We start from the raw sequence: 16,651 nt of genomic DNA on the forward strand, positions 1-16,651 counted from the left end.
AATGACATCTGCTATAAAGATGCTTCCTATTTGTGATGATTTATATAAATTTTCTATCTTGCTCTGTTATAAACTACTAAAAAAAGTCCTCTGTGTGTTTATGTTTGTGCCAGAGTCTCATGTATCTCAGACTGGATTAAAACATATTGATGTAGCCAGGGAAGACCTTGAACTTCAGTGCCACCATACCTGGTCGTTTGGTCTATTTAGTACGGGGATGAAATTCAGGGCCTTGTGCATGCTGGGCAAACACTATGTTAACTGCACCCTGGCCATAACCAGTGTTCAGAAAGTGCTTTAGGCTGGCTATGGCAGTGAACACCTGTAATCCTACTACTTGTGGGCTGAGATAGGAGGATCACAAGTGTGAAGCCAGACTGAGAAGGAGGGGGGGAATGAATGAATGAATGAATGAATGAACAAGAGTGCAGATAATATGTAGGACAGGGAATGCAGGCAAATGCTTTGCACTAAGTCATAGCCCTAGCCCTTACAGTAGCATATTAACAATGGAATGACTATTCCTGCCCTTTTGATTGTAAGACATGGGCACTTAACCTGGGCTCCACAGTAAACTGTTGGTGCTAAAAAGATGTGTTTTTGTAAAATAGGGGCCATGGATAAGTTTCTTATTAAAATCAGCATCCTACTCTGTGTTTCTTTTGAAACATTTTATAAAGCTGTTTCAGTGATTATCTCTCTCCATAATTTTCATGAAAGTTTTACCATGATTTGATATTTACAGTTCTTCTTTTCTTCCCTTTTTTTTCTTTTCTTTTCTTTTCCTCCCCCTTGGCTTTTCTGAGACAGGGTTTCTCTGTATAATAGCTCTAGCTCCCTTCATAAACCAGGCTGGCCTAAAACTCACAGAGCTCTGCCTTCTGAATGCTAGGGTTAAAGGTGTGTACCACCACTGCCCAGCTTTTCTTTTTTGGTGTGGTTGAGGCCAGCCTCAAGCTCATGCCTTGTAGAGAGCTTTTCCACTTTTGTTTAAAACTCTTGTCTGTTCTTGAGAGAAGCCAGTTTTATGACTCTAGTTACTGATAAATACAAAAGTGTAACTCTTGGGGTTAGCAAAAACATGTTCTGTTTTCCTGAGTGATTTTGAATAAGAATAGATTGTAGCACAAATCTTAAAAGGTCTTATTAATAAAACAAACCTGGAGCCAGGTATTGAGGTGAATGCTGGAAGATCAGAGAACCAGAACAAGCCATAGCCACCTCACCTTGCCAATTCCTCAGCTGATCCTGTTTCCTCAGACTGAAAGCCCTTGAATCCTCATCTGAATGGATCTCAGCTGAACTGCTGCTAAAAGCCAAAAACTTAACAAGGCTCTGGTTCCTGGGCTTACACCTTAAATACCTTTCTGCTTTCTACCATCACTTCCTGGGATTAAAGGTGTGTGTCACCATGCCTGGCCGTTTCCAGTGTGGCTTTGAACTCACAGAGATCCAGATGGATCTCTGCCTCCTGAATGCTACCACTGCCTAAACCTATGTTTAATGTAGTGGCTGTTCTGTTTTCTGACCCCTAGATAAGTTTATTGAGGTGCACAATATATCAACCACAATAGATGGCTTCAGCCAGGGTGGGCAGTGGTGGCATGCACGCCTTTAATCTCACCACTCAGGAGGCAGAGGTAGGTGGATCTCATGAGTTCGAGGCCATCCTGGTCTACAGAGTGAGTTCCAGGAGAGCCAGGGCTACACAGAGAAACCCTGTGGGGAACAGGGGAGGGGGCAGAATAAGTGGTTTCATCTCTGGGACTGCTGTTGCTTTGGGGCGGGGAACACTAAAAAAATGCCACCGATGACTGTCTCTAGAAGTCATATATCCTTTTATTTCTTATTTTATTCCTATTAGAATAAAAAAAAAAATTCAGTTACCAGTTATGAGTGTTAGGCCTGTGTGGAGTTGATTATTGGAAAATGTTGCAGTGGTCATAAAGACATCTAGTAATGTTTCATTGACTAACAAAAGTACTGTCAATTTTTAGAGAGTGACTTTAAAATCCTCTGGATTAAAATTTTAATGCATAATGCTTTTTTCTAAAATTCTTCTTTCAACTAACATTGGATTTTAGGGTCAGAAGCCTTACCTGGTACAGCGGAGAGGAGCTGAATTTGCCCTAACAACTATAGTAAAGCATTTTGGTGCTGAAATGGCAGTGAAGTTGCCACATCTTTGGGATGCTATGGTTGGCCCATTGAAGACTATGATTGACCTAAATAATTTTGGTATGCATTCATTTTAATCAGTTCAGCTTTTTCAGTATGTATCAGATATCTTTTTAAAAGAAAACTGCTTATCTCTATTTACTGACCAGTAGGTAAGTTTTCAAATGGAAGACTGGTAATTTTCATGTTATTCTGAATGCTTTACCCCTTTTTTCTTATTTATTTTAAAATAGATTTGAAAGTGGATTATTTTAAATCTATTCAGTTTTAATTTCCATTTTCAATTTCCAATACAAAAAGCTTTGTTGACATTTGTTTACTAGCTGAGGGGGTACTAATATTTTTTGTGGTCTCTAAATTTTGAAAATTATTTAAAAAGTGACACAACTTTTATTTGAATAGATGGAAAGTCCCTCCTGGAAAGAGGTGATGGTCCTGCTCAAGAATTGGTGAATTCTCTGCAAGTTTTTGAAATAGCAGCAGCTTCAATGGATTCTGCACTTCATCCCTTGGTAATTAATATGTATTAGTGCTTCTTCAGATAAAACAAGTGGTCTTGTTAAATAATCTTAATACTTGAAAAATACAATTCCGTCCTTACTAATGGTACTTAAAAAATTGGTATAACTAGATTCTTCCTTATGGGACTCATGAATTGAATACAGGAATGATAGAAAACCCAACTTGGAAACATGGGTGCATTATGGAAAGGGTTCTGAAGGAGTAAAGAGAAAGGAAATTGTAGGCTGTTTAGACTCAAAATAGGTAGAGCTCCGAGCAAGAAAGAGCTCAGGCAGAAGGATGCTTTTCAGGATAAGCAGGAGATGATGTGCTAAGATGGAGCTGGTCAGCGGCTAGGGGACACTAGTGTGTATTTGGCTTTGGTTTGGTTTTTACTACTATACTGCTAACAAAAGAATTTGCAGAGGATAGAAGAAAGTAGAAAATTATTTCGTTTTAATAAAAAAAATTCTTTCCATATATCTGTACTATCGGAGCTCTGTGCAATTTATTGTATTGTAAACAGTTTTATCTTTACTTCTCTGTAACTATGTAATATTAAAATAAGATTCATAAATGTGAATCTGGGCAATAATAGTTAGAAATAAAAAGTATGTTATGAATTTCTGATAAGCCCTAGTGGCCTATGTCTGTTTCCTAGTTTCTTGGGAGGTTAAGTAGAAGGATTGCTTGTGTACAGAAGTTTGAGGCCAGCCTGGACAACAGCAAGCCCCCATCTCAAAGAAAGCTCTCCCCATCTTCTTCTATTAGTAAAGAAAACATTCCTTCTTTATCCACCCTGCACTCAACTGAAATGTGAGGCTGGCCTTACTGTTGAACAAGTAGTTGGCTGTCATTGGTAGACTCGATGTTCTATGCGATGGACATTTAACAGTGAGATGCTGTTGTGACCATAATGCTGTGGTAAGCATTATGGAAACACCTACCTGAATGTGGTACCTAGAACAAAACCAGGAACCCTGAGCTCTGTAAGTATTCCCTAAGAAGAATTGTAATTGCTCTGGTTGTTTGTTTTCAGCTGGTACAGCATTTGCCACATCTGTACATGTGCCTGCAGTATCCCAGCACCGCAGTGAGGCACATGGCAGCTCGCTGCATAGGGGTCATGAGCAAAATAGCTACCATGGAAACGATGAACATTTTTTTAGAGAAGGTGCTTCCGTGGCTGGGAGCGATTGACGACAATGTCAAACAAGAAGGTGCAATTGAAGCACTTGCCTGTATCCTTTATTTTGCCAAACGTGAGAACTTTTACTCATTCCATTGAAGTTTAACTCAAAGTTCACTCATTTTAAAATGCACATAAACTTGATTTATTCCAAAATGACTTTTTACATTTTATTTATATTTTATTATTAAAAGTTCATATAAAAAGCTTAAAAAATTGCTTAAGACAGGTAACTTTTAATAAGCAAAGTGATTTTATGTAATTTTAAACTAGTAACTGATCTGTTTATCTTATAATTAATGTTTCATTAGTATTAATTAAATAATAGATAGGTTATAATTACCTTAAATGTATGTTTCCAAACTTTGTTCATTTTTTTTCAGGGGAAAGTGATTAAAATAATAAGATAATTAAGCTCTGGTTTCTCATCAGATTATGTAAACTTTTGCCTTATACTGAAATATACTAAATCTAGAAATGTACTGCAAGCTCCCCCCCCCCTTTTTTTTTTTTTTTTTCTGGAACTCTCTTGGTAGCCCAGGCTGGCCTGGAACTCACAGAGATCCACCTGGCTCTGCCTCCTGGGTGCTGGGATTAAAGGTGTGCACCACCACCGCCCAGTCCTGAAAGCTCTTTTTAAGGACATGGCAACCATTGTTTAATTCAGAATGTGTGAGCCCTGTGTGTCAAAGCAGGAAAGGTAGATAAGGTCAGATCAGTAGAAACCTGGTTCAGAATGTTTCACAGCCACAGGATTAGGTTCAGTATATCCAGGTGGTGGTTTTTATGCTCCTGGTGGGAAATTTGGAATTAATCTTAGTGTGACACTGAGTTGTACTCCTTTACATCTTTAATCTTTAGTGTGATTCTTTTATTCTGAAATTGATATCCTAGAAACATATTTAGTAAGTTCTTACTAAAATTTTCTCCATTCACCTTCAGACAAAACCATAATTTTATATATACATACATGCTGGAGAGATTGTTCAGTGGTTAAGAGCACCTTTTCTTAAGAGGACCTGGGCTTGATTCTGAGTATCCACACGATAGCTCACAGCTGTCCATGACCCCAGTCCCAGGGACTCTTGACTCCCTCTTCTGACCTCCTTGGGAACCAGGTAGGCAAATGGTGCATAGACAGATATGTGAACAAAACACCTATACACGTAAAACTTTTAAAAATTAAAAAAAAAAATACATACACCCAGATAGGTAGGTAGGTAGGTAGGTAGATGGATGGATGGATTGATTTTATGTGTATGGATGTTTTGCCTGCAGGGATGTCTGTGTACCATGTGCATGCCTAGTACTCATGAAGACTAGAAGAGGATATCAGATCCCCTGGGACTGGAGTTACAGATGGTTGTGAGCTACTACATGGGTTCTGAATATCAAACCCAGGTCCTTTGAAAGAGCATCCAGTGTTCATAACCACTGAACCATCTTTTTTTCAATGTTTATTTATTTTTGAGGTAGGATTTCTCTGCATCATCCTGGAACTTGCTCTGTATCCCAGACTGACCTTGAACACAGATATACCTTCCTCTGCTGCCTGAGTACTGGGATTAAAGGAAAGTGCCACTATTGTTGAACTTGCAATTTTATATTTTTAATTATGGTAGTTAAATAAATAATATTTATGAAGAACACCAGCCTGTAAATATAGTTATAATTGATAACAGAAGTCATAATCTTGAGCCTGGCAGGAGGTGTACATCTGTAATCCCAGCACTCAAGAGGTAGAAGTGGGCTGGAGAGATAGCTCAGAGGTTAAGAGCACTGGCTGTTCTTCCAGAGGTCCTGAGTTCAATTCCCAGCAACCACATGGCGGCTCACAACCATCTATAATGAGATCTGGTGCCATCTTCTGGCCTCCAGGCAACATGCAGACAGAACACTGTATACATAATAAATAAATAAACCTCACTAACTCTTACTTAAAAAAGGAGGTAGAAGCAAGAGGATCAAGAGTTCAAGGCCATTCTAGGCTTATAGGATGCCCTGTCTCAGAAAACAATAAGAAGCAAAATGGTCAGAATAGATTATGTACATGTATGAAAATGTCATTTCTGTTTTTTTGTTTTTTGTTTTTTTTAATGCTGAAGTTGCAATCTTGGTATACTAGTATGTGAAAACATTTACCTGGGAACTATTTTGAAATTTCCTTGATGGCTTACTCAGGTGTTATGGAACAGTTGGATGTTGGTATTGTTCCATATATTGTCCTTCTAGTTGTTCCTGTTTTGGGAAGAATGAGTGATCAGACAGACAGTGTGAGATTCATGGCTACTCAATGCTTCGCAACACTAATTAGACTGATGCCACTTGAGGTAAGCTGAAGAGATTTTTTTTAATGTTTTCTATAACTTAATGACAACAACCATTTTTCAACATTTATTTTGTCTGTGAGTCAGGGGGTGCATGTTCCTGTGAAAGTCCGAGGATTGAATTTAGGGCCATTCCTATGATAATACCTCAGTCAGGTGAAGTACTGTCATGTATCCCTTCCCCCAGACAAACATGTAAACACAAAACAACCCTGCTATGTTGATGTATAATTTATATCTCCACGAGTACAGTTTGTTTTAAAAGAATAACAGTTACACGATGATCCAGAGTTGTTAATTATAAATATTTTTGTATTTAAGTTTTTTTTTATGGTACTAGGAATTGAACGTAGAGCCTTGTACATGATAGGCAAGTGCTCTACCAATTAGCTCCACCCCCAGCTTATAAATACTTCTCTCAAGAGTGTGATGGGCTGAGGAGATTACCCAGGGGTAAAAGTGCATACTGCACAAGCATCAGGGCCTGAGGGGATGTGGCCACGCATGCCTGTCACTCTTGACACTGTCAGGACAGGAGCTTCACTTGGCTTTGGGCTCCCAGCCTGGCTCTGCGTTCAGTGAGAGAGAGAGACAGACTGACTGAAGGGATGATGGGATGATGCTGGAGAGTGATAGAGCAGGACACCTGACATCTTCCTTTGGCCTTTATGCATGCATGAGTGCGTGCGCGCACGCGCGCGCGCGCACACACACTCACTCTGTCAAATCGATAGTGAAACATAAGTTTGGATACAGTCAGGGTGTCTCTGTGAACATCACAGTATGTCAAGGAATACTGATGTGTTTAAATTATCTAGGGGAAAAGTAAGGCTCTAAGTGGCCCCCACCCCCATACATTGTGTCTTGACAAGGAGCAGAAGTGCTTTGTACACAGTCACATTTGTCTCATGCTCAAGGGTGAGATTTACTAGTTCTTCCTGTTCTTACCAGCTCAGCAAGGGCCTTCCCAGCTGCAGCTGGCTGGTGAGTTACAAATGACACTACTACATTTGGTGCTCTTGCTTAAACTCTTTCCAAGTCTCGAGCAGTTTTGCAGCTAAACTGTTCAGATGTTAACAAAAAAGAGCACAATTCCTTCTTTGTTATAAAATGGTAGAAAGGTTTTAGGTATTCGTTGGGACTTTTACATACCATCTTTTGAGATTCAATACCTGAGGGCATCAGTACACTATGAAACTGATAGTTTTCAATAACATTTAATGTAAATTAGATTACATATCTTTATTTGTTTCTTTATTAACACTTGTTGAAAAATAAAGTCCTAATTGTGTTCTTTAAAATACCTAAGTATATTTTCTTTAATTCAAGCACTTTTAACATCTTTCAAAAATCTTTATACTAATTTTTAATTAATTTTTTTCTGTGTATATGTTTGTCTTGGTAAAACTGAAATTTTTTTGATAATATTTTAGGATGAAAAATTAAGTAAACAACATGGACTATCTAATGAGATCAAGGCCTTTGGACAACACAGACTATCCAACTGTGTGTGTGTCCCCTACCTCCACCCATGGAACAAGTGTTAGTTAATACTTCTTTTTGAGACTGGATCTCATAAATCTCAGGCTGACTTCAAACTTTGTGTGTAGCTGAGCATGAACTTGAGTTCTGCCTCCAGCCCTTGAGTGCTGTGATTATACAGGTAGAGTTTCATACAGTGCCGTGGTTGAACCCGGGCTTTTTCATGCTAGGACAGCACTGGAGGAATGAGCTACTTACCACATCTCCATCCTAATTTTAATACGTTTTAAAAATCATTTCAGGCAGGCATTCCAGACCCTCCAAACATGTCAGAAGAATTAATTCAGATGAAGGCAAAAGAGCGACACTTTTTAGAGCAATTATTAGATGGGAAGAAGTTAGAAAATTACAAAATCCCAGTACCAATCAATGCTGAACTAAGAAAGTATCAACAGGTAAGTTTATCCTTCATCTTGTAAATGTGAAGTCATTTTTTTCTATTTGATTTAGTAAAGTCTTAGGTTTAATGTCCTATATTGATTTCTCTTTTGCTCATATAAAGATTTAGGTCCATGAAAGTATGTTGTTCAAGAAAAAAGTCTTATGATATCTTTTTACATTTCTCTACCCAACCTTCTAGGATGGTGTCAACTGGTTAGCATTTCTTAATAAATATAAGCTTCATGGAATTCTGTGTGATGACATGGGCTTAGGAAAAACATTACAGTCCATCTGCATTCTAGCAGGAGATCATTGTCAGAGGTAATTTAAAATATTTCAAAATAAAGGTTCTAAATTCTGATGAATGTGAGTGAATTGCCTAATTATTTTTTCTTTTGTAAAGGGCCCAGGAATATGCAAGATCGAAATTGGCAGAATGCATGCCCCTTCCTTCCTTGGTGGTTTGTCCACCAACGTTAACAGGCCATTGGGTAGATGAAGTAGGTAAATTTTGCTCCAAAGAATATCTCAATCCACTGCATTATACTGGCCCTCCCACTGAAAGGATAAGGTAAGAGCTGTACAACAAAAAGTTTCATATATTAACTAGACGTGAACTGCAGTCAGTTCTGATTATAACCATAGAGACCCAACTTACTGAAGGCGGCCCTCTAGGAAGGTGTCAGTGAAGCTCACCAGAACAAAGGACTTGAGCCACTGTGGTTCAAGTGCTCGGCTGAGAAGTGAATAGCAACTGTGTTCACTCTGTGCTCTTTTGAGGGCCTTGTGGCCACAGCACCTCTTGTTCTTTTTTCCATTTTACATATTTCTCTGTTTCCTTTTCTCCTACTTGGTTTTCTCTTACTTTTGGTCCACAGTGGCTATTCTAGAAACATCACTGTTGTGTCAACAATTGTGTAGTTAGTCCCAATCCCCCTCTAAGGCAGTGGTTCTCAACCTGTGGGCTGCAACTCTTTAGGAAGTTGCATTTCTGACATTTATATTATGATTTGAAACAGTAGCAAAACAGTAGCAACAAAATAATTTTCTGGTTGGGAGTCACCACAACAAGAGGAACTATAGTGAAGGGTGGCAGCATTAGGAAGGGTGAGAACCACTGCTCTAAGATGTGCTGTTTGGAGATAATGGTCCAAGATCACTTAGGTTTGTTAAGTGGACAGAGTGAGGATTTGAACATAAGCAGTTCAAATGTTTGTACATAAGCAGTCCCTATAGTGTCTTCTAGGATTCGTGAATTTATAGGTGATAGGAATTTAACTCAAGCTAGTTTTAGTAAAACAGTTCACTCCCTCAAATTTCAAGCCTGGATTATTGCTTTGGAAACAACTAGAGTACTCTTACTTGTTCTTCCTGTTCACACATAGTGTGTTGACCTGATATTTCCTGACTTTACTCTACAGTTGGTGGGTAATGACCCCGGGCAGCCCCAAGCCTCACTCCTCTAGCTCCACCACAATACTAAGTTGTCTCTCCTCTTCATCAGAGATTGCTCAGAACTACTGAACATGATAGACTGACTGGGAATTATGTTCAAAGGGTAAAAGCTTGTCAGCAGTTCAGCCTGCTTCTGATGCTTCATCTCTTTATTCATTATGGGGACATAGGATTGATAAGCTCCACTTAGCCTGACTGGTAAAGGAATGTGTTCCAAAAGAAGAGATACTGACAGAGTGCTTGTATTTTGAGTTAGGTGCTTTTCTTTTTTCTGAGCCAGAGAGCAGGTCTGCATCATAAAGAATGTGTGTGGTCTGTTAGGTAGATTGAAGCACTTCGCATTAATAATAGTAGCTGTAGTTACAATATTAAAATTGTATTAAGATATCAGTGGTGGCACATGCCTGTAGCCTTTGCAGAGGCAGTAGATCTGTGAGTTCGAGGACAGCCCAGGCTACACAGAGAAATCCTGTCTCAAGAAACAAACAAACAAACAAATAAATAAATAATAAAATTTAAAAAATTGTATTAAGAAATTAATAATTCCTGTTTCCTAATTTTTCTTAAAGGTTACAGCATCAAGTAAAAAGGCATAATCTGATAGTAGCTTCATATGATGTTGTGAGGAATGACATAGACTTTTTTAGGTAAGAATTCAAATATTCTTTAGAAAAATTTAGTATTGATAGGTGAGAGGGAGGATAAGATAGGGTCTTGTGGGTGCTATGAACCAAGAACATACTTGGTATACATATGAAAATGTCAGCCAGACCATCACTTTGTACAGTGAATGCATGCTAAATTAAATTTAAAAACTTAGATGGGGAAAAGCACAAAAGAGACTCCCAGTTTGCTGAACATACTGTTTTGTTCTAGATTGTGGCTCTGTATAAAAGTATACCTTATAAAGTCCATGCATCCATTCACATCAGAATTATAGATTTTTCTGTATGTATCCTCTAGTTCTATAAAATATTTCTAGCAAAAATAAGAAAAATTTGATATTGAAATTGTGAACACAACTTTCTGCTTCTAAGATTGTTCCTATAATGTCTAAAATACAGGAAAAGATAACAGTTTTTATTTATTTTTTCTTAGAAATATTAAATTTAACTACTGTATTCTTGATGAAGGCCATGTCATAAAAAATGGAAAAACCAAATTGTCCAAAGCAGTAAAACAACTGACTGCTAACTATAGGATCATTCTTTCCGGAACACCAATCCAGGTAATTATTTACAACAAAAACAGCAAATTTGCCAGGTGCCATAGCATTTAGCAGTAAATTAAGGAGTCTTTTAGTTTATAAAGATAACAAAAAATTCCCAGTGGTTAAATTGTGTTTATAAAGGTTCCTTTGGGGGGCTGGAGAGATGGCTCAGTGGTTAAGAGCACTGGCTGCTCTTCCAAAGGTCCTGAGTTCAATTCCCAGCAACCACATGGTGGCTCACAACCATCTATAATGAGATCTGGTGCTCTCTTCTGGCCTGCAGGCATACATGCAGACAGAACACTGTATACATAATAAATAAATAAATCTTGAAAAAAAAAGGTTTCTTTGGTATATGGCAATAGCTAAAGTGGGCAAGTATGGTTTGGTTTTGGTTTTGGTTTTTGTCTTGTTTTTAAGACAGGATCTCACAGTTGTAGCCCTTGGCTGGTCTGAAACCCACTAGATAGTTCAAGCTGGTCTCAAATTCATTGTAATCCCCCTGCCTCTGCTTTCTAAATGCTGGGATTACAAGTGTGCATGACCACACCTGGCCTTTCATAATGAATCTTTTAAAAATATTTTACATTTATATTTTTTAAATTTTATGTGTGTGAGAGCATTTTTTGCCTGTGTACTCCATGTATAAGGAGCCCACAGAGACCAGAAGAGGGTGTCACATTCTGTGAGATTGTTGCAAGCCAACATGTAGGTATTGGGAACTGAGCCTGGGTCCCCTTTAAGAGTAGCAAGTGTTCTTTACCACTGTGTGCCATCTCCTCTGCCATTATATAGCTGTGGCTAGCCCAGAACTCACTGTATGTAGACCAAGCTGGCCTTGAATTCAAAGATCTGCTTGCTTCTTAAATTGGTCAAGTTTTATTAAAGATCATGCTTAAACCCTAACTTTAGGCTATGTAAATAACACTTGTTTGATGTATGAAACAGATTTGATTCTAATTCTCTAGTATTACTCAGCAATCTGATTTAGCACTGGAAATCTATAACCAACATAGAAATGAATCACCCCACAGAAGAGGTGTAAAGAATTCAGCAGAGGTTCTTATCTAGCCTGGATAGCCATCTGTGGTAGGAAGGGCACCTTGCACCTTATCATCCTCCAGTTGGTGGAAGGATGGATATGCTCTAGCTCTAAAAATTGACGGTGTGGTTTTTGGTTTGTTGTTACTGTTTTTAAGACAGGGTCTTCACTCTGTCATTTAGCTGGCCTCAAATTTATTTCACCTGCCTCAGCTTCCCAAGTGCTGGGATACAGATGTGTGCCACTACACACAGCAATTTTCTTTATAATTCTTTTTTTTTTCCTTTTGCATCAGGGTTTCTCTGTGTAGTCCTGGCTATCCTGGAACTCACTATATAGACCAGGCTGGCTTCGAACTCAGAGATCTCTTGACTTCTGCCTCAGGAGTGCTGGGATCAAAGGGTTGTGCCACATTGCGTGGCTTATAATTCTTATTTTGAATTTATTTTTAGTGGTGACTCCTTATTCTAAGGTAGTGGTCCTCAAGCTGTAGAGCTAGGTCTCAACCCCATGGGATTGCATGTCAGATATCCTGCATATCGGATACTTAAGATTTATAACAGTAGCAGAGTTACAGTTATATAGTAGCATTGAAATAGTTTTATGGTTGGCGTCACCACAACATAAGGGACTGTATTAAAGGGTTGCAGTATTAGGAAAGTTGAGAACCACTGTTCTAAGGGTTAAAATATGACTAGTTAAGTAAACACTGCATATTTTAATAATCATCAGAGACAAGCTTTTTATTTACAGTTGTTTCTAAACTTACTAGGGTTTTTTTTTTTTGGTGGCATTATTTTGTTGTGTTGAGGCTCAAACTCAGGGCCTTAAAGATTTCAGGCAAGTGCAACTCTGCATTAAACCCCTAGCCCAAAGTTGGTTTTGTATGTGTGTGTTTTAAAGTACATTAGAAGGGAGGAGGGGACACAGTGTCTGGGTCCTGGGGAGTGGTGGGGGCAGGGGAGGCCTGACCACGAGCTTCAGCTAATGGTGGGCAGGTGTACTGATGTCAGTAGACTGTGAGCTTTCAGATGCCTTGGGAGAGAATACGAAGTTCTGATTGTAATGGCACTGTAAATTGGGTTCGTACAGTTGGGGTGGCACAGAGTCAAAACCAGCTGTCTTCCAAAGTCCTAAGGATGACACCACTGAGCCAGATGGTCTGGCCCTTGCAAGTCAACCAAAGAGCTAAACCTAGGAGAAGTAGCAGGCCTGCAGTTGACAGAAAGAAGCAACTCTGAACCTGAACTTGACAATAGAAGAAGAAATGAAAAACCCCGGTTGGATTAGAAAGAACTGGCTTCTTATGGCTAGGGTGCTTTCATAGATGTCCCTCTTGGAACACACTTTACATAGAGAGCTGCAAGAGTCTGAGGTCTCAGTCCAGAGACAAAAGGAAGTTGAAGAATGAAGCAAAATAAATACTTGGAATTATTAATGTTAGTAAATTAATATATGCTGGTTATTGTCTGAAACCACTTGACTTTGTAGCTGATAATGCTGAATGTACAGATTTTCATTCCTGAAGAATAGTTTTTAATGCTATAACACATGACAGTGCAATAAATGAAAATGTGAACAAAATAAAGCTACCTTCACAAGTTAGAAATAAAAGGGAGGAGAGGATATTTTTATTTTATTATTATTTGGTTTTCAAGACAGGGTTTCTCTGTGTAGCCTGCTTTGTAGACCATGCTGACCTTGAACTCACAGAGATTTGCCTGTGTCTGCTTCCTGAGTGCTAGAATTAAAGGTGTGTGCCACCACGTCCAGCGACTTTTAGGGTTTTTGTTTAGATTACTACTTGTACTTGACTGAAACATCCGAAAGTTTGGTGTTTTGTTTAGTTTAAAAACCATCTCTCTTTTCTTTTTCCCTCCTTTAGTAGTTTAGCTTTGAAGCTGTCAGAGAGGTTTCTGCTCTTCAGAGCTTTAGCAAGATGAGAAGGTTGCCCATGTTAGAGAGCAGCTGTACATGCTGAGCCAGAGCCTGGGCTGGATGAGGAGGCTTCTGGAGAAGAAAAAAGTGGGGAGGCACATTAGGGTCCAGATCTAATGGGAAATGTTATTTTCAAAACTGAAGAAAAGATAATTGCTATTTCTTTCTTATGTTCAGAACAACGTTTTGGAGTTGTGGTCATTATTTGATTTCCTTATGCCTGGATTTTTGGGTACTGAACGCCAGTTTGCTGCTCGATATGGTAAACCTATACTAGCAAGTAGGGATGCACGGAGCTCCAGTCGAGAACAAGAAGCCGGTAAGAAAGAGTTACAAGAAGTCCCTGTGGTTGTGTGATTTACTCCAGACATTTAAAGCTATGTTCTCACTGTTGACAGGTGTTCTCGCAATGGATGCACTGCACCGCCAAGTCCTGCCGTTCCTCTTGAGAAGAATGAAAGAAGATGTCTTGCAGGATCTTCCACCTAAAATTATTCAAGACTATTACTGTACTCTTAGCCCTCTCCAGGTTAGGAATGTGCTCATTGTCATGGTTGAGAGGACAGCATGAGTAGAACAACAGCCTTTAGTTTTATCAGATGCCTATAGAAAATTAAACTCTTCCAGATTTATTAGGTGACTTTAGCCAGATTCCTTAAATCTTGCTGTTAATAGTAGAGTGTAAACATGAACTGCATCTCACTCTGGTGGAAGAGACTAGAGGGCTCCATTCCAAAGGAATATCTTATTTTCTCTAAGGATAGTGATCTGAATTCTGTAGATTAAAATAGAGACCAACACTCTTCTCCCAAATACAAGGAAATGATCCTCTGGCATCTGGCCCCAAATCACCCTGTAAACCCACCACCACTTTCTCATTAAGATAATTCACTTAAAGAATTTATGGCTTCTCTTCGGCAGAGCCAAACTTGTAGCCTCCCTGCTCTTGTACTTTGGTGCTTCTATTAAGTGAGTAAGGCTCACTTGAGCACAGGTATGCTAGAAAATTGTGACAGTTGATCTGTATTAGAATTGGGACTACATGACTGATGGGCAGGTGCCTTATGTAACATGGATGTGCTTACAAAAAGGTGATTTACAGCCCTGACAGGAGAGAATGGGATGGTGGCATAGGATTTTACCAGAGTGGCACATGATAGAAATTGTTGGGGGTGCACTCCTTTAGTTCCAGCACTCGGGAGGCAGAGGCAGGCGGAGCTCTCTGGGTTCCAGGACAGCCTGGACTACACAGTGAAACCCTGTCTCAAAAGCAAAAACAAAATCTGGAAGAAGAGAGTTGTGAGTGACATTTATTTGGCTTTGTTGAGCATTTATGGGTTTGTTTTCTGTGAGGTTTGCTCTTTCACTCTTGGATAGATTTTATTTTCTTTTGCATTATGGTAGCGAATACACAGCAATGCTTTGAACTAGCAGTGACAATCTTCTAAAATCTGCTCTTACAATGTACTTACAGCCTCATGTTTAAAAAGAGACTTCTCATTTACTTGTAAAGACTCTGATTCCCTTTTATTGGTAATATATTTTCCTAAATGGTGAAAAAGTTTAGAGTGCGTGCGTGCGTGCATGTGTGCGTGCGTGCGTGTGTGTGTGTGAGAGAGAGAGAGAGAGAGAGAGAGAGAGAGAGAGAGAGAGAGAGAGAGAGAGAGAGAGAGACTTTGAAGCTAATTTAATGTTAAAGGAACCTAGACACAGATGGAAGTAGTTGATCTCTAATACTAACAATGAGGTACAGGTGTCCTCCTTTGCTCTCATTTATGAAGGCTGGGTTAATTTACTAATCTTGGCTTTAATAGATATATATATCTGAATATGTTTTTAAAATGTATGCTGTTTCCCTGGGGTAATTTCACAGGTTCAGCTTTATGAAGATTTTGCAAAGTCTCGTGCCAAGTGTGATGTTGATGAGACCGTGTCTTCAGCTGCCCTTTCAGAAGAAACTGAAAAACCAAAGCTTAAAGCTACAGGTCATGTATTCCAGGTAGAGGTTATAAACTATTTTTAAAAATTAAAGAATGCTGGGTGGTGGTGGCACTCTGTAGATCAGGCTGGCCTCAAACTCAAGAGATCCACCTGCCTCTGCCTCCAGAATGTTGGGATGAAAGATACCCTGCTAGGTATCTTTATAGATTGTTCCCCACTTTCTGAGAATCGCTTTCTGAGCCTTAAAGCTTGCTATTCATTTAGGCTTATCAGGCAAGAAATCCTGTATCTTTCTTCTTCTACGCACTGAATTACAGACAGTTCACCATCCCCACTGGTCTTATTTATTCATTCATTCATTCATTCATTCATTCATTCATTCATTTAAAATGTAGTTTCTGGGGATCTGAAATGTGGTCCTCATGCTTGTGGTGTGGCAAATGGTTTGTGGGCTGAACCATCTTGCCCAGCTCTAAACTGGTTCTGGAAAACTTGAGTAGGCATTTTCTAGACAAATGGAATAGTGAAGAAAGGATGCAAAAATACAAACACTTGTGGTATGAAAAAGTGGAGTTACGTAAGTTGTTTTCCTCCTCTTTAAAGGCATTACAATATTTACGTAAACTGTGCAACCATCCAGCATTGGTCTTAACCCCTCAGCATCCAGAATTCAAGAGTACTACTGAAAAACTGGCAGTTCAGAATTCTTCCCTTCATGATATTCAACATGCCCCTAAACTCTCAGCTTTGAAACAGGTATGTCTTGTAATGATAAATAATGTTCCCAAAGATTATTGATATATTTACTATATTTTTAAATTTGATTTACTAAATTTTTTTTTGGGGGGGGGGGATGTAGTGGTGTTCGAGACAGGGTTTCTCTGTGTAGCTTTGGCTGTCCTGGAACTCACTCTGTAGTTCAGACTGGCCTTGAACTCTCACAGAAA

The 16,651-nt window shown here is 39.0% G+C and overlaps 1 protein-coding gene across 1 annotated transcript in view; it reads left to right on the top strand.

Annotated features, from left to right (window-relative positions):
- Positions 1-16,651, top strand: part of Btaf1 (B-TFIID TATA-box binding protein associated factor 1) — a 90,905-nt gene that overhangs the window by 63,161 nt on the left and 11,093 nt on the right. The window contains exons 22-34 of the mRNA XM_076562834.1: positions 2,085-2,238; positions 2,581-2,690; positions 3,719-3,920; positions 6,050-6,198; positions 7,980-8,132; positions 8,318-8,439; positions 8,522-8,689; positions 10,143-10,220; positions 10,672-10,801; positions 13,941-14,082; positions 14,162-14,292; positions 15,637-15,762; positions 16,308-16,460. Of these exons, the coding sequence (XP_076418949.1) occupies positions 2,085-2,238; positions 2,581-2,690; positions 3,719-3,920; positions 6,050-6,198; positions 7,980-8,132; positions 8,318-8,439; positions 8,522-8,689; positions 10,143-10,220; positions 10,672-10,801; positions 13,941-14,082; positions 14,162-14,292; positions 15,637-15,762; positions 16,308-16,460 (1,818 nt within the window). The remainder of the gene's footprint in view (positions 1-2,084; positions 2,239-2,580; positions 2,691-3,718; positions 3,921-6,049; positions 6,199-7,979; positions 8,133-8,317; positions 8,440-8,521; positions 8,690-10,142; positions 10,221-10,671; positions 10,802-13,940; positions 14,083-14,161; positions 14,293-15,636; positions 15,763-16,307; positions 16,461-16,651) is intronic.

The sequence above is a fragment of the Peromyscus maniculatus genome, chromosome 1 (genome assembly GCF_049852395.1).
Source record: "Peromyscus maniculatus bairdii isolate BWxNUB_F1_BW_parent chromosome 1, HU_Pman_BW_mat_3.1, whole genome shotgun sequence".
Classification (NCBI taxonomy): Eukaryota; Metazoa; Chordata; class Mammalia; order Rodentia; family Cricetidae; genus Peromyscus; species Peromyscus maniculatus.